The sequence below is a fragment of the Mycteria americana genome, chromosome 3, assembly GCF_035582795.1.
Source record: "Mycteria americana isolate JAX WOST 10 ecotype Jacksonville Zoo and Gardens chromosome 3, USCA_MyAme_1.0, whole genome shotgun sequence".
NCBI lineage: Eukaryota > Metazoa > Chordata > Aves > Ciconiiformes > Ciconiidae > Mycteria > Mycteria americana.
In genome coordinates this window covers 57,240,383-57,268,169 of record NC_134367.1, presented here as the reverse complement: position 1 = coordinate 57,268,169, position 27,787 = coordinate 57,240,383, and the positions used below count along the sequence as shown (strand labels likewise).

General features: G+C 43.3%; 1 protein-coding gene across 1 annotated transcript in view; it reads left to right on the top strand.

Moving 5' to 3' along the window:
- Window positions 1-208: 208 nt before the first annotated feature.
- The window catches only part of MAN1A1 (mannosidase alpha class 1A member 1), a 156,442-nt gene continuing 128,863 nt past the window's right edge, over window positions 209-27,787 (top strand). The window contains exon 1 of the mRNA XM_075498646.1: window positions 209-1,103. Within this exon, the coding sequence (XP_075354761.1) occupies window positions 501-1,103 (603 nt within the window). The 5' untranslated portion in view covers window positions 209-500. The remainder of the gene's footprint in view (window positions 1,104-27,787) is intronic.

Sequence of the window (27,787 nt, the reverse complement as noted above, 5' to 3'; positions counted from 1 at the left end):
CCCTGCCCCGGCCGGCCGGGCCCGGCGGCCCGCCCTCCCCGGAGGGCGGGCGGCTCCTGGGAAGCCCGCCCCGGGGCTGACCCCCGGGACCCGCGGGTCCGGCGGCGCGGGAGGGCGGCGGAGCGGCGGCGCCCGCGCCCCGCCCCCGCCCCGCCCCCCCGCCGTTGGGCCGGCGGCGGCCCCGGCCCGCCCCGCCCCGCCCCCGGCTGCCCGGCAGTGCCGCGCGGGCGGAGCGGGGAGCGGCACCCGCGGCGGCGGCCCGGCAGCATGGGCTGGAGCTGACAGCGCCCGCCCCGCAGACGCCGAGCGCTGCCGGCCGGGGAGCGGCGGGAGCGCGGCCGCGGGGAAGGGAAAAGTTGCCGCGTCCGCCCGGGGAAACTTTCTGCCGCCGAGGCGGGGACGGGGCGGCGGAGCCGGGCCGTCCGGTGCGGTGCGGTCCCTGCGCGGCGGCGGCGGCGGCGGCGGGGCGCGGTGCGCTGCGCTGAGGCGGCGCGAGGGCCATGCCCGCCGCCAGCCTGCTGCCGCTCTTCGGTAGCGCGGCGGGGCCGGGGGCGCTGGGCGGCCCCGCGGGCGGCGGCGCGGGCGGCGGGGGCAGGAAGGCGGCGGGCCCCGGCGCGTTCCGGCTGACGGAGAAGTTCGTGCTGCTGCTGGTGTTCAGCGCCTTCATCACCCTCTGCTTCGGGGCCATCTTCTTCCTGCCCGACTCCTCCAAGCTCCTTAGCGGCGTCTTCTTCCACTCGGCCGCCCTGCAGCCGCCGCCGCCGCCGCCCGGCGGGCAGCCCCGCGCCCCGCCGCAGCCCGGGGGCGGCCCGGCGGCGGGGGCGGCGGCGGCGGCGGCCGCGGGCGGGGCGGGCAGCCTGGAGCGGATCCGCGCGGACCACGAGCGGGCTCTGCGGGAGGCCAAGGAGACGCTGCAGAAGCTGCCCGAGGAGATCCGCAGGGACATCCGCCAGGACAAGGAGAAACTTCTGCAGGACGCCCGCGGCAGGAAGGAGGCGGGCGCCCCCGGGCTGCCCCAGCGCCTCTTCCGCCAGCCCGTCGGCGCCGTGGGGCAGGAGCCCGCCGACCCCGCCGTCCGGCAGAGGAGGGCCAAAATCAAAGAGGTGAGTGGCGGCGGCCGGTCCCGCTCCCCTTCCCGGGGACGCGCCTCGGCACCCCCGCGCCGGGCAACAGGTCGCTGCCGGGGCTGGCGGCGGGGTGTGGGGGGAGCCCGGAGCCCTCCTGCCTGCTCCTCCTCCCTGCCGGAGGGGGTCTCTCTGGCCGGCCCTCGCTCGGCAGCCGCCGCGCGGGTCGGCTTCGTCGCCCGCCGTTGCACCCTCGCAGCCCGCCGTGCGGCCGCGGAGCGAGCGCTGCTTGCGGGCCCGGCACTGCCGGCGCCGGGCGCGCTCCGTGCCGGCTGCGCCTCCCCCCGACGTTACCGGCTTCCCCAGCTGTTGCACCGAGACCCGGGGAGGAGGCAAAGCCGGGCGAGCGCCGGCAGGCTGCGGGGCGCCTCTGCGGGAGCCGGGAGCCGGGGGTCGGGCGAGGGCTGGGGGTAGCGGCGCCGGGGAGGAGAAGCGACGCCCGGCAACCCCATCGCCACGCGGGTCCGCCTGCGCGCCCGTGGGGCATGCCGGGCTCGGCTCGGCCGCCGGTCGGAGAGCGGCGAGCGTCTCCCCGGGTGCGGGAGCCGGCGGGGGAAGGCGGCCTCCCGGTGCCGCGCTGGTGGCAGAGGAGGAGCCACCCCGCGCTGTCCTGCGCGGGCCGAGCGGGTGCGCTTGCGAGTGGGAGGCGTGCGTGTTCTGCGGCGCTTCGGAGATGCCGCGGTCTGCCTGGGACTCGTGCGGTTCCCTGTTCAGTGATACCGGCTGTCTAAAGAGTTGAGGGTATTTGGCAAAATACAGTCAGTTTAGGTTATAGCTGTAATGTGTTTTGACAAATTCCCTCAACTGTCTTGTTCTTTCGTGCTGCTTGGTTGGTTCAGGTACCGTTTTAAAGTCCTTCCCTACAGAAATTCTCCCAACTGTGTGTAGGTGAGACTGTCGTGAGCAGAGCTTGACAGGATCCTCTGACAGAAGAAGAATTTCCTTAATAATATAGTTCAACTTCCCATCGTTACTGGCTGGTTTATTTATCGAACTGACAATTTCAGCTGCCTGCAGAGATTAGGGTTTATGAATTAATTAGTAGTATATGTTTCCTGTTCTGTGGTGATGGAAATGAGATAGGAGTGAGACTGTAACTGCTGAGTATTTCTGTGTTTGTGAAACATCGTTAGCCTTATTTGGTCTGATTTATTTCTATTGCGTGTTCATACAGAGCGGACTGAAAAGTGAGCCCTGACATCACACAGAGCACCAGATAATAAGGTCTCACAAATCGCAAGTTGTGTTCTGTGCTCTGGAGTCCTTGCATCAGTTTAACTATTTTAGCAAATTGTGCAGCAGTCATAAGCGGTAAATACCAATGCAAAGGTATTTTGAGGGGAGAAACTCTAAGGAGTGCACGGTACAGAAGACATCTTGGTGTGCGGAGACTATGTTCTCTTCTGGTTTAGTCATACAGCCTCCCTGAGGCATACAGAACAATTAGAAATACCAGCAAACTCTTTTCCCAGTTATCTTGAAATGCCATGTAGAAGTATTTAGAAGTAGTGAGGCTCCAGACCTGATGTACGTGATTCTGTAGTATAGAAGACTGCAACAAGTAAGCAAGCAGGAGGACGAAGATAAAACTTAAGTATACAACTTAAGTATACTGCTTTTGCTGGTCCCGCTCTGTGCCAGCCAGTTCAACTTACCTTTTATTATATATGGATACATGTGTGTATGTGTGCATATATTTGTATGCTTGTGTATATATGGGTGTGTGTATACATACGTACCCCAGTGTCTCTTCAAGTTTTCTTCCTCTCTTTCCATTCCATCACTCTTCTTTCTCCTCTACTTCTACACAGGAGCCACTGACAACACAGTAACTCCCCAAAATGGATTTTTGGCCATGTAAGCATAGGAGATGACAGAAACGCTGCACTTAAGTTTCCAGATCTTTATTTTTCCTTCGTGTCATGGTATAATTGCTCAATACTATGTGTTGTTTCTGGGAGTTTCCTTTCCTCCTGATTCAGTATGTGACTGTAACATGTTGTTTACTTAATTGCTCTTGCATTTTTACAGTACCTTGACTGGTTTGATTTTTCTTTTAAAAAAGAATATTTTCTTTTTTTTTTTTTTTTTTCCCCTCCCTGACCATAAAACAGTGTTTCCTATTCTGTGTTAACTTGCTTCACATCGTTTCATGTGTTGGCCTTTATGTTGCTTTTCTTTCTGTCTCTCTGTCTTAAGCGCTTATCCACTTTTTTTATGTTGATACTTTACTGTCAAGCTGGAATTCTAATCTGTAGTCTTTTTAGAAATAGTTTTAAATTGTAACTTTTTAAAGTGTGAACTTTTGTATGACACTGTACATGTACAGAAACTAGAATTATCCCTTAAAGCTCCTCTCCTTGTGCCTGGTGGTTGCATGCTGGAGCTGCAAACGTAAAAGAATCTTTCTGCTTTCATACCTTTTTGAGCCTGGAATTTGAGTCTGCATCGTATGATGTATGTTGTATACCTAAAACTCAAAATTTGAAGCTATTCCTGTGGATATTTCTAACAGAAGGAAGTGGGCTACTTTAGAGGGAAAGAATGCCAAGAAACAAGGTTGTTCTTCCCTGCATTTCTGTCCTGAAAGAGCTCTGTATCGTTAACATGCTGATATAAAGCTGAGAGGGAGAGAGCTTAGAGACATTTTGTTCATTTACTGTTTTAAATTTCAAGTTGAAATAAGTGTTTAGAAGTCTAGCCAGTACTAATATGGTTTACGATCACAAAACAATAAAATGCCATGACTTTATAGCACTTCTTAACAAAGTTTTGTTATAGAAATTGTAACCATTTTTTCTATGGCATACTTTTTTGTATTTTTTTAAAAAAAGTAAAACTTAAAAAAGGTGGGAATATAAAGACCCTTGAACTTTATTTAGTATCAAAACCAACATAGTATGACAAATAACTAGAAAAATAAGTTGCTAGAAGCTTATCGAGCAAGTAAGAGACTTGTGGAAACACAGAGAAGTGTTGCTGTCACCGCCTTCCGCTCCGCCGGAACGGAACAGCACGGCTGCTGTGTGGTAACCGTCCCGCCGTGTGACACCCACAGGGCCTGCCTGTGCGAGGTGTGCCCGCACGGGTAAGGGGTGTGGGCCAAAGACTAGAGATACTAATGGGTGCTGCGATGTTCCTCTGTTTCTCTTCTGATGATGAGTTACAGGCAAAATCAAAAGAAAGGGTCTGGCAGTATGTTGGCAGTGGGGTTTTCCCAGTACTTCCTCTTGTAAGACCGCTGTCAGTTGCTTGTGGCTGCTGAATTTTTTTACTGGCTGACCTAATGTTGCCTGCTTTGAGTGTCTTCCTCATGCCGGTTGCTCCAGGAAGGCTTGAGCAAAGAGGCGCAGATGCTTTTGAGCATACCAGCACACTAGTATTTTGTCAGAACTTGAATTCTTTGGGCAGTTCCGCTGATGCTCTGGTGTCTCTGTGACTTGGGGCAGAGTCTGGGTACCTGGTACAGCTCACACTGGTCTCCGTTTCGGTGTCCTGATAGGAGCCCCAGACTGCGAATGATGAAGCTGTGGTTTGTATTCCTGCTTTTCCACTCATTGATTTGAGAGGTGGCCCCTCTTTTGAGCAAGTACCTCCTGTGATATCTGTTCCCCATCTGTAAAAAAGGGGGAGTGGAAGGCAATGATGCCTCTGTTCCACGCAAACTGAAAGTCTTCCAGTCTCCACTCTTGTCGCTGTTGGTTGTGGCTGGACATCGTTATTTCTGATGTCCAGGGAAGACTTGCAGGTGCATAGGCAGTTTGGAAAAGGTGGCAGCTTGATATAAAGAAGTGATTAGCAGCGGATGGTGATAGTGGGGACAGGCTATGGAGGCAAGAGATATACTGTTTCAATTAGGGAAATCTGACTTTGAATCTTTTCCAAGTCTCATTCCTCTCTCTTCCACATTTAAAAAAAAAAAAAAAAAAGATTTAATTATTTAGGTGTGAAGGAAATAGCAAAAACTGAACTCTGTTTTTTATTTCGGAGGAAAGGAATAGAAAACGATGAATGAGCTAGCTCAGGTACTAGAAGCAATATAATCACATTAGTGCAGTGCTCTGCCCAGGCTAATTAATCCTGCTGAACAGCAAGCTATTGGTGTTGGTGGAGCACCATACTAATGCAGCTGTGCTGCTCTTGTACAAGGTAGCTAGCTTGGAAACTGTACGCATTATTGTTTGGAGCTGTTTGGACATGCTTTCGGGATAAAAGCCTCCTTGGTAAACTGGAATTGATGTCCGAAGAGCATGATCATGTGGTGCTCCAAATACTTGCACAGCTCTCAACTGTTGCAGTCATCTAGTAGAAGTCCTGGAGAGGAGAATTTTATTTACTGATTCTACAGTCATTCCCGAGCACTAGTCCTTTGAGCTCAATGGGGCAATAGTCGCAAGTCAGCAGAATGGGCTCCGCAGCTGAAGATTATGTCACACTGTCTTTCTATAAGGAACTGAATTGAGGTTGCATTGGCAGTGTGAATTCTGGAGCTTCCTAAGTCCTCAGCATTCATTTTGTTTGTTTAATTGTTTTCTGTGGTGGCTTTTATGCAGTTTAGTTGGAAGTCATTAGGTTAAGGAAGAAGTCTCAGTAATGTTGCAGGGAAGTTCAGAAGTGTCTGGAGGAAAGAAAGCTTGTGAGCATGGAAATAAAGCACTAATCAGAGACATAATATGCACTTGACATAGCAGTACTTGGGCGTAATCAGAACTCTCCGATAACAAGGAGGAGCGATGGCAAAATTATAGGAGGTGGCTTGCTGCTGACAAAGGGCTGTCAGCCCCCTGTGCCTTCCTCGTGCTTCCACCGCTTGCTTTCCTACTGCCTGGTATCCTGGTGCTGCTGCTTGGAGGGGGTCCAGTGCTAGATTGAGGGGAGATTAATTTCCTTTTGGTGGTTTTTATGAGACAAGTTGAGCTCCCTAATACTTGTTGCTGTCAAAAGAGGCGGGGAAGTCTCTTCTTACCTCTTTTGACTGCCTTCTCCCACTGTCTACTTTGCATTAATTCCACTGTAGCCCTACGCTACTACGCTACTTCAGCTCACTAAACCAGCAGAAAACTGCCAGAGCAAAAAGAGTTGGATAGTTTTCTGCCAGGTTGGTGAGTTGAAAGCCTTAATGGAAGGGCTGACTTAGTGCTAGTTTTGACTGTGGTGAGGGAACAGTACTATGTGGATGAAAGAGGTGTGAAACCTCTGTCAGTAGCCTTGTTTCAGGAGTTGGTATCTGATCTTCTGGCCTAGCTTCTCCATTAAAATGGAATCTCCACAATGTGACATTTGCAGAGCAATGGTTCAATCTACTGTAATAATCTTCTGTTGCAGGCTGAAGTGCTGTGCTTCAGGAGACTCTTACCTCCCAACCCCTTTTCTCAGAACAGAAAAGGGGAAAAGAAACACAGTGGCAGGAATTACTTGAAGCCCCAGCTCCTATAGACCAAAATTCAGAATGCTTTTACTGGGAGGAAGGTTGTGAGGGCCTTCATAGGAGCGGGAGGGAAAGAGTTAAAATGCAGCTGTAGAAGTATTGAGTGGTTTGGGTTTCAAACAGAAAAAGCCACCTTCCCTGATGGTATGTTTCTTTAAGAACAAGATACAGTGAAAGGAAAGGAATTGACATGTAATGAGTAAGCAATGTGGTGATTCCTGGCAACATGCTGATGATTGCAATACATTTCAAAAGAAGTTTTCTTAAAGTACTTTGTGACCCTAGTGCTGACATCCTGTAGCTGTCATTCAGTTTGTCGAAGGAGTTTAAAATGAATCTTGCTTTTTTGTTTTGGTTTGGTTTGGTTTGGTTTTTTTTTTCCCAAAGCTTTATTTACCTACCTATAATCTTCAATTTTGTATCTCTAGTTCTTTCTGAGTGTTTTGCAGTGCTTTCCTTCATGATAAATACTATTGGGTTTTTTTTGGTTTTGGGGGTTTTTTTTGGTAATGGTTTTATAAAAGACCCTAAGGAGGTGAATTAAGTGCCGAAATACAGGGAATCAAATACGGTGTATAGGTAGGTACCTTATACCCATAAGTTAAGGAAATCCTTACAGAGCTCACAGATATTCTCCCTGGGTTTGTTGGGAGATTTGTACTCTTGTGAAGTGGCAGCTGGAGGTGGCAGGCGTTATCCTATGGCATCTAAAATGTCACAAAACAGTAAGTTAAATTGCTTGCTTAGGGATAATGGCACTACAAGATGCAGAGAATCATAGAATAATTTGGGTTGGAAGGGACCATTAAATGTCATCTAGTCCAACCCCCAGAGAAGCTTCATCTGAGTAACTGAGAGTATGGTTCAGTGACTCTATTAAGAAACCTGTTGTTTCTGTCATTTGCCAGACCCTATGCAGAGCCAGTTCAACCTGCCAACCAGACAGAAAGCTACCCCTGCTTTTGTTGTGTTCGTGGCCCGGTGGGGTAGGGAGCCAAAATGGCTTAGTGGAGGTCTGGGCACAGTGGAAGCAGTGGACCCCCACTAAGCCAGTGCATTTGAAAGGAGAGCGAAGTGGAGGAGAATGGGCCTGAGGCATCTTTTTGTCCACAAGACATGAAATAGGATATGCCTTTTGCCAAATTAATGTTCTTTCTGCTGGGAGCCCTTAAGGTCTTTTTAGGGCAGGACATTGTTTCAGGTGGGCTGCTTCAGCTGCCTTTTTTTGAGAACCTGGCAGCCTCTTCTCAGTCAAATGACTTGAAATTTCTGCCATGCAGGCAAACGCCTGTCTGATTTGAACATCAGTCATGAGATGGAGGGATGTCTCGGTGTGTGGCAGTGTGTGTATTTGACCAGAATAGGGCGTGTTCCCATTGCTAGTTCATGTTTTTTCAGCCTTACACCTGTTTTCTGTGAGCTAAGAATAATGTTTAATTTTCTTACGTTCAGACTTGGTCTACATTCTCAACAGGTAAAATTACCAATGTAACTGGATCCTCAGAATTGTGGGGAAAATGAAAAAGCTTTAAATATTCAGTGGAAAACATCTGGCTTTCACCAAAAAATCAAGCACATGATTAATTCTTTAACCGAACAGAATTTTGTGTAAAGGCAAAACCTAAATTCCAGACGCACAGGACTATTTTCATGAAAGCTAAATAAGGTGATGTAAAGGCATGAGGTAAAGCTTAAAATGGAATGTCTCCTGCGTTTTGATAAAAGTTATATTCTCATGGTGATGATTTTGTATTTAATGTTAGTATAGCAGCCTATGGCAGCCATTTAATATAAAGAAATAGAGTAAATCATAATGTTGGTGAGTACAGTTGCTTAAGGCGGTAGTTCTGTGGGCAAACTGAAGCAGAAAAATTCCACCTGTTTATTAAAATCTGCCTTTAAGGCCAAAAAATGTCTTATCTCATTCAGGGGGAAAATAAGAGTGATAGACAGCCAGGCTTTGATAGCTTCTTTGAATGTTAATGAAAGCACAGGACTATGAAAAGGAAATCATGGACAGGCAGGACGCAGCACTTCTTGTGGAAGGTAATTAACGTCATTACAGAAGCACTTGTATGACTGTTGGATGGACAGACCTTTTCTTAAAGCTATCTGAAAAATGCTGCTGTAAGAATTGTTCAGTATGTTAAGTTTCTGTTTGGTTGGTTTGTTGGTTTTTTTTTTTTTTTCCTAGCTTGGGGAGCCAGCATAGGTGCAAATTTCTGCAGTTTTCGTCTTAAATAGAGTATGTTAGCAAGTATTTCCTTTATTTACAAATAATAAATTTTGTCTGCCTAACTTATTTGGCAGAATAAGAGTCTAATACTTCAGGAAAGTGGCTTTGATTCAGTGTTTGCTCCTGTCTAACGGTGCAGTGCTTCTCTGGCAGTAAACTGCTGCCTGAGATGGTACAGAGATGATGAAACACTCTGGTTCTCTGCTTTTCTGGTAACAAACTCAACTATTCAGATGTGTCTCTGTATAAAGTATGTTTTAGACATTCAGTTTTGAAGGATTTTGTGATCTATTTCCAAGTTATTTCTAGAACTGTCATTTTACAAATGATGAAAGTAATTGTTTAGGTGGGCCTATAAATTAAGCAATACGGGTGGTATACCGGATACTCAATATACCGGTTCCTTCTTTTGTGTGAAAATCTCCTTTATCCACAAAATTTGTTTAGGGTTTTTTTTTTTGCCCCCCCCCCCCCCCCCCCCCCCCCCTTTTTTTAAGCATGTGATATAAAGACAGACACTTCTAAGAAGCATCTCGGTTTGTCTGTTTTCCATGACTTTTTATAATCAGGTCTGCAAGTCTGTCATGAAAACAAAATTGGTGAGTAATAAAGCGCATGCTTGCCTGAAGCAGATTAAATGAAATCTTTTACAGAATCGTGGTTGAGGTGCTGTTGTATCGCGGCGCTCGGCAGCCTTGCCTGCAGAGTCCAGAAGACTTTTACCGTTACGAGAAAGCAGTTTGGTTTTCCAGGGGTGAGAGGGGTCTAGTGACTTGCGCAAGATTGCACAGTCTGATGGTAAAGAGCAGAGCTTGACTACCTGGCTCCGATTTGTTTTTCTCCCACTAAACCAGGGGCTGTTGTTGTGTGCTGCGCACAGGCTCCTACCCACGCTGCAGGTCTCTAGCCTGGGCACGTCAGCTCGCTAGGATCAGTTTAAACCTGGGTTTTGGAGCCTGGTTCATGGCTGCACATGGGCAGCTGTGGTTTGCCACTGAACTGCTGCTGATCACACTGTTTATTACAGGGGGAGGCTAAACCTGAGACTCCTTGGTTCTATGTTTATGTCACTAGCTGTAAGCTTTTTAAGCAATACTTGAAATCAAATGCTCTGGTCCAGTGCTGTTTTGAAGGAAGGCAAGTAGAGTAGTAAAACTCCCAGTTTGCCTTTCTTGCATCTTGAAATCTTCAGTTTGAACACTGTTGTAACCAAGAAATGCTTGTACGAAGTAATGTGACAACTTGCTATAACTCTGTGCAGTAAGCCGATTGGATTTTGTAGCTGGTGTTTATGAAGATACAGGTATTGCTCATTCTGATGCCTCTAATTTTAAAAGCTTTTCAGACAGATTGGATGAGCACATAACCTGCTGTTACATTCTTATAACTGTTAAAGTTAAACATTCACAGCCCTTGTGGGAACACTGAGATATGCAGTCTCTTATGCAAAGGTAACTACAAGTGTAAAATCTACTTTCATTTGTCCTCCCACTCCCTCTTGGAAACTGTATGTACCTTGGCTTTTAAATTGGCTTAGGAATAAAAAGCAAGTGAATGGAAGTCTGGCTTTTAAGAAACTTGGGCCCCCTTTTTTTTTTTTTTTTTTTGGAATGCAAATCTCTAATAAGGTAAGAAAAGAAATGAAGATCATAAGAGATGGTAGGCAATATTGAGCAGAGGACCAAAGTGATGCTGTGCAATGGATGAGCTGATGACTCTGGAACATCTGGCTGTTATAAGACTTCCTGTGCACATCTCAAATTATTTCAGAAGAATTAACTTTTTTCTCAGATGCTAGGCAGAAACAGAAGTTGCAATTTAGTGTAAAAACATGCAGCTTTGCACTTCTCATGTGAAGATATATATTGCTGGCATTTAGGGTAGAGGCAGTACTGTGTATTGTTTATATGAATAAAGTAGAAAGGAAAGAATGTCTGATACTTTTTTCCAGAATTGTACATCATCTGACTTATGTAGGGGTGATCTTACTACTTGGCAACATAAGCCCTCTTTTTCAATTATTTATTCAAAGTCAGTATGTGCTTTTAAAACAGTGCAATAAAATTGCATTAGATCAGTGTGGCTTGTTTTTTTAATTAGTATTCAGACCAATGTGAGGCTATTTTTTTAAAGGATCTGCGTATTTTTCCTTTGCTTAGTCCACTGCATAATAAACATCTCTGTGCCTTTTGAAATTTCTTTTGTTCAGGGACTGCTTTCTTCCAAGGAAATAGGAAGCAGCTCGTGTAAAAGAATACCAAGCTAAAAAATGTTTTGCTTTCAAAGTGTGGTGCTTAAGGAGATAGTAATTTTACTATTCACTGATAGACACACGCAGATGCAGACCCAGCCTTTAACTCCACTGTCAGTTTTCTCACTGCCTTTGAGCACTGGCATCTGTTGGTGCACTGAATGGTGATACTAATGATAAAGCTTTGCCCATACTGCTGTCTGTAGGGAAATCTGCTGCTTGTTATTGTGGTTATAGTTCTCCACCCATCTGTGATTTTGAGAATTGCACTTCAAATTTTGTGTTGGACTTAGGTAGTAATACTAGATTCTTTAAACTAAAGCTTAAAGAAGAGAAGTAGATGTTAATCATTTGCAGTGATGGATTTCTAGCCCCTGCCCCACCATCATGCGACAGAAAACCTAATTACCATTTAGGGAGTAGAAGAGTTACACACTTTACATATTTAAAAAGTCATAATACTTGAAAGCTGCATGCTGCTTTCTTTGTTCTAGTGAGATTGTGTGAAGAATCACCACGGGGAAAAACTGTGCTATGTAAAGACAAACTGCAAGTTGACTGATATTTTTATGTCTTACTCTATAAAGCTGTAGAGTAAGCATGGCACTGAACCTGAACTAACTCTTCATAGAAATGTGTGTGATCTTGTCAAGGGCTGAAGTGACATCACAGATCAAGAAGGGCATTTCAAAAAATGACCTTTCTGAAGAAAAGCCCATAAGTCTCTTCATGCAGTTTCTTTAAAAAAATCACTGTATTCATATATTGAGACAGAGATGTATTCGTATCTCTCTCTGTGTATAAGTTTTACATAAGAGCCAAATATATTGTACAGTTGGTAAATGATAAATTCTGTTGTCTGTAACTGAAGATGTAGTTTGTTGGGGCCAAGCTCTGCTCCGAATAAACACCTTGAAAAAAGTAAAAGACATTGGTTTGGTTTTTTTTTTTTTACAAATAGTTACCTAAATTGAAAAGGTAATTATACATATGCTGCAAGTAAAATCCAGAATATTAGGATGGAGCAAAGAAATGCTTGTATTTCAATATCAGTTGTGCTCAAGTTCTTTTTTATTATATGAATCTAAACCTTGCAGAAAGTAGATGCTCTGTGAGAAAGTTTTCTGACTTCATGGAAACAGTTTTCATATGCAGCCTGATCATCTGAAAGCATTATGGAGACATGGTTGGTCTGCATTTATGCACACTGTAGTCCTGTTTGTTCTTTTTCCCAGCCTTCTGCTTACCATATGATTTTGTTGTTGAGAGATTTAGAGAGATTTAGACTCACCACTGGACCTCTGGAGGCCTGATCTCTTGCTTGGAGCAGGGCTCACTTCAAAATTAAATCGGGCTGCTCAGTCTTGTGCACTGAAGTGTGGAAAATCTCTGCAGAGGGAGATTCTACAGCCCCTCTGGACAAACATATTCCAGTGTTTGAAGACCCTTATTGTAGCGGTTTTTAAATTATTATTGTATCTAGTTAGAATTTCTCTTGCTGCAGCTCATGACCACTGCCTTTTCTCCTTTCATTGTGCACCACTGAGAAGAGCTTGGCTACCTTTTCTCTGTGGGCACCCACTAAGTCATTAAGAAGCTTTCTCTTCTCTAGTCTGAACGAACCCAGCTCCATCTATCTCTTCTCATCTGTCATGTGTTCTGCATTTTTTTTTTTATCAATAATTGGTACAAGGGAGCTGAAAACCAAGAACAGGGCTCCCATTTGAGGCATCAGGAATGTTGCATAGAAAGTGTTAATTGCTTCCCATCACTAGCAAGCACTCTTGCTAATGCAGCCCACTGTACAGTTAGCCTTCATCACTGCAAGGATGCCTTGCTTACTTGTGTTCAACAGGTTCTTCACCAGGACCCCCAGGAAATTTGTTGCAGAGCCTGTAAGTTCCCATCATGTACTGTGGCATGGGATTATTCCACATTAGGTATAAGATGTTTGCATTTGCTTTTATTGGGCTTCAGGAAGCTTGTCAGCTCACTCCTCCAGCTTGTTGAGGTCCTTCAGGTGGGAGCCCTACTCTCCAGCTTCTTAATTGCTGGAGTTTGGTGTTACCCATGAAGTTGGTGAAGGTGTGTTCTGCTCTGTTGTTCAGATTAACCCCAGAGAAATGTCACTCGTAGCTAGCCGCTACTTAGACTTTGACCTGTTTACTGCTGTCTTGAGCTTGTCAGTCCAGCCACATTTTTCATCAACCTTGTTGACCAGTCGTCTAGTCCATGCCTTTTTGGCTGCTGTAGTGCTAAGGGGGACTGCGTCAAAAAGCATGCTAAAGTCAAGGTAAATGATGTCTGCTGCTCTGTCCTCATCCACCGAGCCAGTAGCTTCATCACAATAAGTAACTGGGTTGGTTGAGCACATTTTGCCTTTGGGAAATTATGCTTGCTGTTCACAAAGGTGTTTCTGCCCTTCATGTTCCTGGAAATAGATTCAAGGAGGATTTGCTCCATTTTCTTCCCAGGGTTTGGAATAAGGCTGCCTGGCCTATAGTTCCCTGGATCTTCCTTCTTGCTTTTTTCCTCAGTTACCAGCGACCTCCCTTGGTTACTGTGGCCTTTCAAACATGATGTAGAGAGGCCTTGCAGTGACGTCAGCCAACTCCCTCAGCACTGTCAGAAGCATCTCGTCTGGTCCCATGGACTTACGTGTATGTCCGTTTTGCTTAAGTACTCCGTCCCTAACTTTGTCTTCATTTACCTGACACCTTTCCCCAGGCCCTTGCCACTAAGCCCCATGAGTATGCCTGGCCGGTAAAGACCAAAGCAAAAAAGACAGACTGCTTGAGCCTTTTCATGTCCTTTGCCACTGTTTTTCTCAATCTGTTGAGCAGCAGGTCCCTGTTCTGCTTGGTCCTTCTTTTGCTGCTGATGTACCTGCAGAGGCCACTCCTGTCCCATGGCAGTTTCCAGCTGAGCTTTGGTCTTCTCTCCGCTCATGCCTGGGCAGCACTTCAGTACTGCCGTGGGGCAGCCCCTGCCTGCTCCCGCTCCGTGAGCTTCCCTGGGGGCTTGGGCTCAGCTGGGTGCTCCCCATGCAGCCTCCTGCCATGGACCATTCTCATGCTTGAAGATCAATGAGGTCTCCTGGGTGCCTTTGCCCTACAGGGAGCTCTCCCATGGGATCCTGCAGATCAGGTCCCCGAACAGACTGAGCTTGTTCCCCTTAAGTCTGGGGTCTTTATTACTTGTCTTCCTCCGTTCCTTCAGGATCTTAAACTCTCCTGTCTAGCATTTAAATAGGCTTGGGGTTTAGGCATTTCTCATTCGTGCATTAATTGTTTTGAAGTGAGCTTTTACTGTGGGAGGTGGGGTGGTGGAGGAAAAGGGTATGTGGCCTTTTCTGACTAATTTGCATCTGTGCTAGCTTTCTAGCTCAGCAGGTATTTCAAAACTTTTAAAAATGAGGAAACGTTTACTGGACAAACAGTAATACTGGACAAACAGGTTAATGTAGGGAATTCCAATTTGAATTTTTGAAATACAAGCTACTGATGGAAAACAAAACTCGTAATTGCAGCTTTTGCCACTTTTGTGGGTGTAAATGGGTTACTAGCATACTGACGTGGGCTGGGAGATCGGCCATCAAAGAATCGTATGCTGTTTTGAATCTTCTTCCCTCTACATACCTCTGATCAAAATATAAATCATCTGATGTTTATACATGGCAAATATGAAACTAAGGATGTGGAAGCTAATATCGTGTCAGTTAATGTGGAGAAGTTCAAAGTTTGAATTGTAACTGAAATGGATACCACTGAATTAGAGTTAAATCACAGTTCTGTTTGATTTCTTTCTTGAGGGTCTAACTTCATTTGTAAGCACTTAAAATTAGCAAATACTTATTGCTAGCTTACAAACTTGTGGTTTTTGATTAAATTTCAGTCTGTTTTGTGTGACTTACTGCGTGGTTTACAACAGGCACTGTAAATATTTTTACAGTAGGGTTGTACAATTGCATTGCACTACCAATTCATGACAGTCCAACTCTTCAGCATTTGATTTTCTGTCACTTTTGACATCACAAAGAGGTATGGCTTTACAGCACTTGGTTTTGAAAATGAAGTCTTTCTTTATACTGCCTCATGGTCAGCGTCCAAACTCACTAGTCACTTCTAAAAGGGTAGGTTTCCAGCATTATAGCGATACATGAGCATCCCTTTAGTTTGACATGCCTATTCTGATTTTGTGATGTGAGAAGCAAAGTTCTTTCCAGCTATAGCAGGGACTATATAACCTTCCTTTTGCCCTGACTTTATGATCCTTTGTTATGGGAACAGTGATCACCCGTAGTTTTTATTTGGCACTTAAAGCAAAAGTGTGAAAAGGTAGCTGTAAAACCTACATTTGTACTTTTGGTGGGAATAAGTTTGAGGAAAGGGCCTCTGAGTTTTGGAAAGGAGTCAAGCTTGTTTGAACTTTCATCAGACTTTTTTCCCTAAATTGTCTACTAAGTCTGTGTATGGAGGTTTCATTTCATCAAGAAAATAAGTTATTTTGAATCTTGTTTAGCAATCCAAAGCGTGACCAGTGGCTGCGTCTCCACTTTTACATTTTTGATCTGTGACTTGGAGTAAAAATTCAGCATTTCATTTTGGAATGTAAAGCAGGTCCTGTGGTCTAAGCTATTGAAGGTCACGCTGCTTGGGTCTCTTGCATATGAAAAGAAACTTTAGATGAATGGTCTTCTGGTTGTATGTGCTGGGCATTGAAAAAACTTTTGTTATCTTGATCATGAGAACTTAGAAGGACACAACTATTACAAAGTTATTTTAAACACATAATAGTGCACTGCCAGACGTTACACGTGTTCGTTTCAGAGTGACTTTATAGTAGCTTCCTGGTGTGCTAGTTACCCATTACTGTCTTCTGTGATGGGGGATTTTGTGGAGTTTTTTCTTCCCTTCTGTTTGAACACAGTATTTTTGTGATGTCTGTTTTATTCCTTATTTGCCATGAGGAGTCTTACCAACTTAAAATTCATGCCACTGTTTGAAAAATGCGTATGTTTTATTTTCTGAGGAAGGAACAAGGCCAGCGGCTAATGCCAAAGACAAGTCTCCAAAACAGCTTTAAAAGTCCTCTGTGTTCGTATGAACAATGCAGTGCAAATAAATGGGGATGTGATCTAGTACCTCAGTGTGAAACACAGGTCTGTTTTACCAGCCCTACCTTATGTCCACATGGAGAAACATTTCCCTAAGAACTTTGTGGCTGGTTTTACTGCAGCTTCACCAATAATGATTCTCTTGTACTTGGTAACTTCATGCTGCTGTTAGTCCTGTGTTATGTGGGGAACTTCTGTAGGCTGTAAAATGAGCTGTGAGTGTGCTATAATCAGAAAGAAAATAACTTATTCATATTTTCTCTTGGATATTCCTGCTGTGCTTTAATATTCAGTTTCAAATATGGTGTCTGTAGGAAACATCCCGGGTGGCATTGTATGTGCTGTAATCAAAACAACCGGGAATTTGTTACACGTTATCTTTTTCTACCATCACCATGTGTCGTGTCCCCCCCCCCCAAAAAAAACCCCACTCAAATTTCAACTTCTGTCTTTTCCTTAAAATAGTTAAGGGCTTGACTGAATTCCCCAAAGATGTTACATAGGAGGAGGAGAGAAACTTTGTGGGTTTTCTGACAGCATAAGGAACAAGGAAAGTATGTGAAGAAAATCTTGCTCATTTTTAATTTGAAAACTAATAACTGGGAACATCACTGATGTGCCACATTTTACCAAAGAAACTAGCGTATAAAAGAGTGTTTGGAGTGAAGTGGAGGAAGCTTTGTGTGTGTGTATGTATGTGGATGTATATATAAATACGTACGTGTGTTAATGAAAAAAGACCAAAGGAGCAGCTCATACCTTAGTATGTGGAATTATTGCCAAAGAAGTAGATTCAAACTGTAATTTTTGCCATCTTTTTAAACATGGTAAAGATAGGGTTGTAGCACATTTTCCTGTCTGTATTTGCTCTTACTGTAATTAGCGTGAATGTTTCACAGCCATTACGGCTTGTGTGTGAGACTGAAACCTGGGAAGGGCCCTTGTTTTGGCTGGTGAGTAGGGAGGAAGTGTTTGGCAGCTCGCATGATGAGAGGCAGTTCTTGAAGCTTACTGTATAGCTGTATATGAAGGTGTACTAATTACTTTGTTGTATGAAGTGTGATTAAATTTTTTTTTATTCATATTTTTTACCTTTTGCCTTTTGGACTGCTGGGGAGAAATAACATTTTTGATCTTCAAAAGTGCTACTACTAATTAAATATAGACCTCTTTGGGTAAGGACACTATTTGCTTGCAAATCGCAACATGTTTAAAAATAAATTTTATTCACTATTTTATAGATTACTGAAAATCCTAATCAGCAGTTCTCAATCAGCTTTTTATACAAAGAATTTGATAATTAATTTGTACAGTTAATCCACGTAGTTAATCCCTCTAACTTTGGGACATCACTCAGTTTCATTAATGCTCTCCAGCTTTTGTGATATGGTTAGTGTTACTGAAGTAGCTATGACCTCAGTAATACCTCCAGGGAAATTTAGAAATATTTTGGTTTTTTCTAGCAGAATTTTTGTTTCTTTTAGCATCTGTCGCTAAACCTATTTGATTCTGTTTCTACAGACAAATACTAAAAAATATGTATTGCGAGGAAAAACAAATAATTTTTACATCGTCATAACCTTTTAACATATATACAGTCAACCACTGTCCCAAAATCAGCATAAACCCACGTTCCTTCTTTCTCCCTTGGGCTTTGGCAGTACGCTTAAAAATATAACCAACCTTGGCTCCGCCTGATCAGAGCTGGAGGCAAATTCACCACAAACCCAGTGTTTTTTTGGCACACACCTTGCCACTGAAAAACACCTCTTCCCTGAAGGCAGAGTGCACGTGCTAGTGTTGATCATAGAAGAGAATTGTGTGCACTTGATGCCAAGCCTTTTGGACTGCAGGGGCCAAATGTATCTGGAAATGCATGCAGATTGTGGACTACTTGTACTTTCTCTTGAAGCTTTGGTCATATGATGAACCTATATTCCTTTATTTGCGTTAGAACTTGGACTAAAGCCAAAGTAACCAAAACTATAGTGCACTTGGAATGATCTGTAAAAACATACCTTGCATGAACGTACCTTGCATGAAATTGGTTATAGTAGTTTGCTCCTAAGAAGAATACTAATGTACACATATGGGATCACCAGCACATCCCTCCAGCTGGGACAAGGGATTAAACTCTCCCGCTGTCTACCTTTTAAGGTTACCTGTGACATGATGGCACAAAACTGTTTTTTCCCAGTGCTTTCTTAAAGCATTCTGATATACCTTCTTCCATTATAATATACCTTCTTCAATACTGAGAATGGAAACAGGTAAGAATTGGGGCACTGCAGGGGATGAGTGCTTTTTTTACGGCCGTATCTGTCAGTTTCAAACAAGGCAAATGCTACTCCACAGGGACTGCCGTTTTCTTCTAGAGAATGAAAGCAGTAAGCAACTTCTCTTAAAATCAATGAAAAAACCACCAGACTGCAAATATTAAACAAGTTTTTCAGGGTATGTGTTTTGGATGACTGTAATTTTTGAATTTGAGTTTATTTCTGTCAGGAAACTTGAAATGCAGATGTATTTCTGATGTGTTGACTCTCTTGCAGACCCTTCTTTTTCCGTTCTGCTTGACACCCGCTTGGGTTCAGTTTGTAGTCTGATTACAGCACTAGCTTGCACCAGCGGGCATTATTGAGTTTTAGAAGCAGGTATGTACCTTTGATGCTGACTTTAAAACTTCCTCAAAAAATGTAAAATACTTGCTCAGTATTTAAACTTGATAGTTTCTTGCTGTGGCTTCTGGTTATTACCTACTAGCAAGCAGCAGTACATCATATATAAGGTAGGCACGGAGTCAACTAGAGAAATTGAAAGTCTGAGCTGCTGCATATTTTAATTACACTGATGTGTTTTTGGGACCAACAACAGACCTACTCTCTGGTTTTCAGTCGTTGGCCAGAGGCCCTGACACAAGACCAGCTCCAGTAGCACCACGCACCAGAGCAAAGCCTTCTCCCCTGTATTACACAGCCAGAAGGCTTTCCTGCCACGTCTCGCTGCTCTTGGTTTCAAAGCTCCAGGCTTCGGCACTTCAGCTGTGGGCTCTGACTGGTGTGACACTTCTGGAGGGGTCTGCTTTGATTTAGCTGGAGCAATGGTTAGTGACCTATTTCAGAGTCAAGTAGCAGATGAACACACTGCCTAGTAGCTTTCGTCAAAGCTACTATGCTAGTACATGTAAAAGGACTAGATTCAAAGCTGATCTCTCCTCAAAGAAATGACAGGCTTAAAAGAATATAGGCTATTAATGGGTACAAGTAGAATACAAGGAAATGAGTCTTTTCTGTTCAGCAGGGTAAGGCAGTGATAGAGTTGGCTTCTTTGTTTTCATGACTGACAGATGGCACAATAAGAGTTCCCCTTCAATATCCACATCAGCACTTCATTGCCTTCCCTACGTAGTGCAGGTAAATTTTTAACTCTCAGTTAACCATGCCAGCTAAAAGTCTGTAAATAGGCTTAGCCTGGCCTCGTTGTAACTACATGTAAATCTTTTTGGGAGCTAGCTATTACTGTTAAGAGCTGTTACTGTGGCAGCAAAATCAGTGGTACTACACTAGCATGGGGCACAGTGTTGAGTTTCCAGGTATGGACTTCTGTTGTTGTAGATACAAAGCGTATCTTCCCATCCTTAGGTAGGCCACTCACTCATAACTTAAAGAAAAGTTTCCACCTTTAGTGATAGGTTTAACTTTTACTTAACAGATCTCACAGAATTGATTTTTTTTTTTGAATGACGCTTTAGACCAGTAGCTTTTTATTTTAAGTGACAAGCTAATTCTGTCAAGTCTGAATCTCCTGGCCACGCAGCATCCTGTGTTTTGACTGCTATTTTAGAAGGTAATTTGCTTGTTAGAACAAGTTCCACTTCCCTCTTAGAGAGTAGCATCTTAATTGTGTAGAGGAGTCAAATTTTGATTTTGACACACATTTCTTTGTGCTAGCCCTGAGCTCATATTTCAGATACATATAGGTTTGCTATTTCATGAAACACTTATCAGATAAGTGTATGGAAAAGGCAGGAGTGAGAGTCAGTGGACTCTTGAATTAAGTCTCATACTGTCTGTCCATAGTGGACTGTAGGTTGCTTGGGTTCTAAATTAATAGCATACCTTTTAAAGACAAATACTTCCTTTTACTTCTCCAAAATGGTGTGTATATAGGTATGTCCCGGCAATACTGTATTGCTAAAAATTAAGAGCAATGAGGTATTTTAAGGTATTCTGCAGTAGCTCCTAAGAACATGCTCCAAATCAAGAAAGACTTGTTACAATGAACTTGGATATGCCTGAACAGAGGTCTCCAGGTTGCCTTTGTAAGCCTTGACAGCCAAAGAAAGAGAGTCCTGAAATATTCCGTGTGCTTGGCAGACCTAAATCACTGAATGCAGAGGGTGATGGGGCTTGCTTTCTATGATTAACAGGAAACAACTAGGATACATTGTGTTCTCCTGTAAACAAGTGATGCCAGGACCTTCCAAAGTGTCCTGGTTTTAAAACAACAAGCAAAGAAATTACTATTACAGATCCAAGTCATGATGTGCAGATGAGCTCTCTCTGTGTGGTCAATCGTCTCTTGTGCATATGGAAAATATAATTCAGCATTTTGTGAAAGTGGGCAGACAAGACAGACTTATAGATGTGTCAGGAGGTTTTTTTTTTTGTGATTGTTTTCTTTTCAGGTGGTCATTACAGGATGGAAACCTTGCAATGAGAAACCGACGTAACTTTTCTGTGTTAGTGTCAAGCATTTGGAAGAAATGAAATATCTCTCAAATTCTTTGATGTCAGAGTGAAAGATTTCACCTTTTTGTGAAAATGTAGTATTAGAATAACAACTATTTCTTCCCCTTTCATTTTTGAAGGGAGACATAATGAAAGAACAAGTTCTAGGAATGAAACGTATTGCAGTTTTGAGAAGACTGTAAGAAGCTAAATAGCTTGTACGTTCAACTTTTGTGTTCAAAAAGGGAGCTTTGTATAGTTCTGGAGAAAAGTAATATCCTTAAAAGGACTGAAACCTTTGTTGTCCTCAGCTGTCATCTCTAAGGCGCGTTAGTTTAATGTGCTAAATATTGTATTTGATCCTTAAAAGTTAAAAGCTCTGGATTTCTGTAATTTGATTCTGAAATCAATAAGTGTGTGGAGGCAGTGAGATCATAGGCAGGTAACCTGCACGTCAGTATGAGTAAAAGGGTGCTGCTCATGAACATGGTGTAGAAACTGGATGCTATGATAACACATGGCTATTTTATGTAAGATTTTTACGGATGGATCTTATGAAGCGTTTCAGAGAAGATCAGAACTGCTTCCCCATTTTAGAATGCAGGAACTAAGGCAGATTTAAAGCACTTTAGCTCCTTCTAATACATAAATAGTAGATAACTAGAAGGAAGCTAAATTACACATCTCTGACAGTCTGTTCTCCACTAAACGATCTTTACCAAAATACCTAATAAAAGCATACTTTGTTTCAAAATTTTAAGATTAAATAGATTCAGTGTTTTCCAGGAAAGTAATATAATTGGGAGAAAGAGGTAATAATAAGACATTGATTTTTATGGTGTATTCAGTGGTGTTATTTAAGGCTATTCCAAGAAGTATTCCTGTTTGTCGAATATAGGGCACATCAAATGAAACTCTTAGGTTAAAAAATCAGAACAAATCTGTTCTTTACACATTATGTTGTAGAGCTGTATAGCTCTTTCTGCAGGATATTGTGAAAATCAAAAATTTACACAAGTTCAGAAAACAGCTGAGTCATTTCATGAAAGAAAACTCTGCTGGGGATTACTAATCATACAAGCATCACATCTGGTTCTGAAAGTCCCCGACTCTCAAGCTCTGAACACTCTTATTACTCATAGAAAGTATTTCTGTTTGCTTGTCCTGTTCCTAAACTTTTGTTAGGGATAGGAAGCTGTAATAGGTATGCCTTTTAGACTCTCATCTAGCAGTCATTTTTTGTGTTGGGGATCTTCTGAGAACTAGAATCGTTGTTGCCTGGCTTGTAGTGAGAGAAATCTTATTTTTGAGAGAGGAACAACAACCAAAAAAAGGCCCTGAAGATAGATGCTGGAATTATTTTAGAGTGGCACAAACAGAATTCCTACCTGTCTTAAATAGAATTACATTAGTATTACCCAAATGCTCAGTTAATGAGCTATAAACATGGGGAAAGGTCTGTTCCATACAGTACATTGTTAGGACATCAGGAGGTCCCCTCTAGCTGTTCCCTCACCGGCAGGAGGGAGAGCACCCAGGTTCCCCCTCACTGCGTAAGTCAGATGCAGATATGACCACAGCATCAACAGATTTATTGTCCTGTTCCAAGGTGTGTTGGTAATGTGCCCTCAAACACCTGATTTGTTTCCCCTTGTATTCCCTTCTCCCATTTTTCACTTTCCATGTTCTTTCCGTTTACCATCCTCATCGCTTCCCAGTTAAACATCTCAGCCCTGTTTCTCTTTCCCCACTGGCCACGGTTTCTGTTGACTGGTAAATTCTGTTAAGCTAGCACTCCCCTTCTGTTATCTCTAGTGCTTGCCTGCCCTTTCTCGTGTTGCTGTCTTGTTAGTGGTGCCACAGGACAGGGTGAGCCATCTGCATATATGCTGCTACTCCTCTGTTATCTGTACCGACTTGCACTTGTTGGTGGTGTTATCTTGTTAGAGGCACCACAAGCCTGGGCGTGCCATTCGCACGCTACCCCGATGTACGGAAAGTCTTGTAGTCTGTAATTCTGTGCTGCAGAGAAGATTGCAGAATAATATAGTTGACGCATACCTCAATGTTTACATAACTGTAGGTGTGGCTGAGGATTTCTTAAAGTCTTTATATTGGGATAACCACAGCTGTTTGCATTGGAGATTAGGGGACTTGGTAGCTGGAAAAGGGTAGACTTGAAAAAGGGATCAAGCCCAGAGCTGGGTAGAGAACATTTCTTGTGGAAAAAATTGAGATTTAAGGAAGAAATATGAGACAAAAGAACAATTTATTTATTTTCCAGAAGTGTTTCACCCAAAAATAGAATCTTCAGAATTTACAAAATTTGCTCATGGGCAGCCAGTAAACCAGAAATGGAAATTGACAGGACCTGTCAAGAAGGCTCAGTCCCTGCCTGCTCTGCTCCTCACCCATCAGCCTGCCTGGAAGGGACTTGTCGAATTCGGCTTTCTATCCACAGCAAGCGAAGTTGATGTGGTTTTGCTTTTTTGTTTGGTTGGTTGGTTTTGGTGGGGCAAGGGGGTGCTGGTTTTTAAACATGGACAGTTGGATTTTCAACAGGGAACTTCTCTACCAGCTCTACTCTACCAGACACTTTGTAGCTCAGTGACGTGACATAGGTATTATTTTTTGGAAATTATTATGACGATTTGGGTGTTTTGTTTTCACTTTTGCCACATAATTGGGCTTAATTTTGAAGTATTTCTTAGAAACAGCTGCAGCAAACTCCCTGGATTATTTTGGATACTTTAGCCTGAACTATCCCAAACAGTTGGAGGGAGAGCAAAGATTTTTTCTCTTCTATATTGTAGTTTTAAGTACAATAAATACTTTGATTGCTCTCCTTCGGGGAACTTCAAATAAAGTGTGGAATCAACCGAGCTGATCTGGGAAAAATGCATGGGTTTACATACCTGCCTGAAAAAAGCAGGAGAATTAAAAGAAAGGAGTAGTGTGTGCTGGAAAACAAGTCCCATCCACGGTCTTTCCTTTCTCCAAGCTTGCAGGTCTGTTAACTCTATAGCTGGCTTCCCCATTCCTGCTTACGAAGGGACAGAAATTTCAGATACTTGCTTGACTGCTTTGTATTATGGAGGAGCAGCCTATCTTCTATATTTTTTTATGATACCTCACGTATTTGTATGAGGCACCATATATGCTGAGAAACTGGTAAGTTTAGATGGCAGTGCAAAGCTAAAATTTTTGCCCATTGTGGGAATAAGACTCTACTCTGTTAGGAGGAAGATGTCTCCTAATAACGCTACACTGCATGAAAATCATCACGCCATTAGCTGTGTTACAGATAGCACAAACTGGAATTATGCTCCATTTGTGCTGTGAAAGCTGTAAGGCATTTGAAGCAGTTTTTGTTAACAGCTTAGGAAGTGCAGTATGAAATTTGGGCCACTATGACCCATCCGCTTTCTCAAATCCTTCAGTATCCCATTAAGTTGTCACTGTCTGTATCTTCTGGCAATGATTGCCAAGTGTTTACCTTTTCAGTAACAAACCTAACGTTTGTGTTTCATTTTCTCCTTTTCTCTTGTACAAAGATGTTCAGGAGAAGCCCTTACTTTCTGTATGCCTTTACTTTTATCTTATTCTCTTTTTGTCCATTTACAAATAAGTAGAACTAATTTTTCAGCCTTTCCATTGAGGAAAATATTTTCATGCCTCTTAATTGAATTCTTTCTATTTCTTCTGTATCCTCTACTGACAGGAGGTGATTGGAACAGACCACTAGCATTCATCTTGGCTGTTTTAATTGCATATCAGTTTTATGGTTTTCCATTCATATCCTTGTACAACTGAGCATCTGATTTCTCCTGCCTGTCATGAAAGCATGAGCACAGACATTCTCCATAAGCCTGCGACAGCTCTTCTCAAATCCATGTAGAGCTGATGAAATATTAACAGTGCTATAATTTGCTCTCTCATTTATAAAGGCTTCTTGCTGAGGAACATTTGGATATATAAGAAAAATATTGTGTAAATTATTAATATGCTGTGTACAGCACTGGAAGAGATGCTACCTAAGGGTTAAATTACTTCTAGTACATAAAAGCAGATTTGTATAGATTTTTAAGGTTGTTTTTAAATTGTATCTTTCCACAAAAGGATTCACTGCATATATATACTTTTCAGTATAAAGGTGTCATTTCCAAGCTGTCATCCTTAACTCCAGCTTGAATGAAGGAAATTATAGATAGCAGTAAGTACATTTCATGTGTTGGGCATGAGGGCAAGTGTCTTATTACTTTTTTGCAGATGTGTTTATCTGAACTGGAAAGCTAACTTACAAATCTGGTCACTGTTCTGTAACATGTATATACTATGGTAGTGCAATTAAGCAAAAGGTGTAAGATCTGAGTGTCATATATTTTTGGAACTTCACCAGCACTGGTTGTGTCAGGATCCACAGGCCAGGTAATCACATAAATGTTTCGAGAGGAAAACAAATGCCACACAAAGAATGGTAATGTTTAGGTTTACAATATCAATTTTGAATGCTGTGATAAAACTGCTGCAGGAAAATAACCAATATGCATTTTCTGTTGTGGTAGTTCTTTCACTGTTCATACAGAAAGCGATGACTAATTTACAACAACAAATTTTCACCTCAGAAGATTTGCTACAATACAGCCCGTGTTTCCTGGAGATAGTTTGAGGGCTGCAGAAATAAATCTTTCTTAAAATAATTTTCTTCTGAAATCAGATCCGGCCCTGGGTAAGCTGTTTGATCAGTCCTGACCAAGATAAGTAGATGTAAAGGTAAAATGGGCAGAAATCGTTAATTCGTACGTGACACTGGATCTTCATCATGTTTCGCCAGGGTCTGATTATCTTAATTGTTCTTCTTGAATCTTTCTGTACTAAGGCAATAAGTAGATAGCTCTTAACTTCCTGTCAGAAATGAGCTGGCAGTGTTTTACATAGCTGAACTAGTTTATTCAATATAGAAAATACCTTGAAATATTTCTGAAGGCTGGAAAAAACCTTTAACAACTCATAATGCTCATCTGGAATATTTTATTAAACAGCCACAATCTTGGGTTGGAATTTGAGTTGTGTCCTTGTTGTCGATGGGGAGAAGCAGGTCAATTTACTTGCTCTGTAAAATTTAGGTAAATACGTGCAATCCATACTGAATTTAATGAGATCTCAGGATAACTCGGTCTGGATGTCCGAGGAGGTGCCGTGCCTGGCCCGGCCCTGCCGCAGCAGGCTCAGCGCTGAGGTCAGACCGGGCTGCTCAGGGCTGTGCCCCATCCCAGCTGGAAACCCCCCGGACGGAGCTCAATTCAACCCTTCATGGCTGGTCATGGCTCAATTGGACCTTAGGTTCAATGCCCCATCCATGGTGCTGATGTTAATGGCACACTTTATGACAAGCATGTAGATGCGTGGAATATTGGCAGACTGAACACGATCCTGGATATTGTGGAGAGTGAAAGCGGCATAACCATTGAAGGAGTGCATACTCCTTACCTATATTTTGGCACGTGGAAAACTTCCTTTGCTTGGCATACTGAGGACATGGATCTCTACAGTATTAACTACTTGCATTTTGGGGAAGCCAAGTCACCGTACTCTATCCCTCCAGAGCATGGGAAGCGACTGGAGAGACTTGCGAAAGGTTTCTTTCCAGGAAGTGCCCAAAGCTGCGAAGCGTTTCTCCGTCACAAGATGACCCTCATCTCTCCATCAATTCTAAAGAAATGCGGCATCCCATTTGATAAGGTGACACAGGAGGCTGGAGAGTTCATGATAACCTTTCCTTATAGCTATCATAGTGGCTTTAGTCATGGCTTTAACTGTGCTGAGTCTGTGTGGTCAGCCATGACCTTCTCTTCAAGCCATGACCAGCTTGGTCCCCCCTTGCTGGACTCCCACCAGTTTATTGGTATCTTTCCTGTACTGGGAGGTCCAGAACTGGACGCAGGATCTAGATGTGGCCTCCTGAGCGCTGAGAACAGGGGGATAATCCCCTCCCTTGATGGATGGGCTGTGGACCTGCTGCCTGGGCACTGCTGGCAAGTGCACAGCTCCCTGTGCACCAGAGTCCCAGTGCCTTCCCTGCAGAGCTGCTCCCCAACCCAGCCCTCCCCAGCCTGTACCATCACCAGGAGTTACAGACTTTGCATTTGTCCCCGCTGAATTTCGTGAAGTTCCTGTTGGCCTGTTCCTCCAGCCTGTCTTGGCCTCTGTGAATGGCAGCCCTGACTCCCACATGGGATTTCCCTTCCCCACCCCAACTTGGTGTCACCTGCAAGCTTGATAAGGGTGCACTGCATCACATCCTCCAGGTCACTGATAAAGATGTCAAAAGGAGAAAAAAAAAAAAGAAGTAATAAATTAGTATCATCTGCTTTTGACCTCAGTGTAACTGATTTTCAGCTGTTGGGAAACAGTCCAATCCTTTTGTTCTAATTTCAGGCTATTAGGCTGAAGATACTTCTCTGAGGGTAGTGGTAATGATGCAGACTTAGCCCTTGATCCATGCAGCAACTGCGTATCAGATTAATCTATGTAAATACTTCTCAGTGAACAGGCTCTCTGACTTCTGAAAGTGCAGTTTCACCATGGCCACAGTAATGAGCTCTAGCTGTGGAGTACTTCAGCTGCTTTAACTGGATGCTGGAGAGAGGAGAGGGGAGTGGAAAGGAAGAACTCATTTGGGGCAGGGGAAGAGGAGAAAAATACTTACAGCTGACACTTAGTGGCACATGGATAAGGATTTGATATGGTCTGGCCTGGCCTCTTGTGAAGCCTGAGGATGGGGAAAGTATTTATTGCCAGTACCCAGTATTTTTGAAAGCTCAAAGTGCCCTGCACTTTGTGAATTCAGTGACAACATCAAGCTTAGTAAGTTTCTCATTAACTGATATCTAATAGTTTTT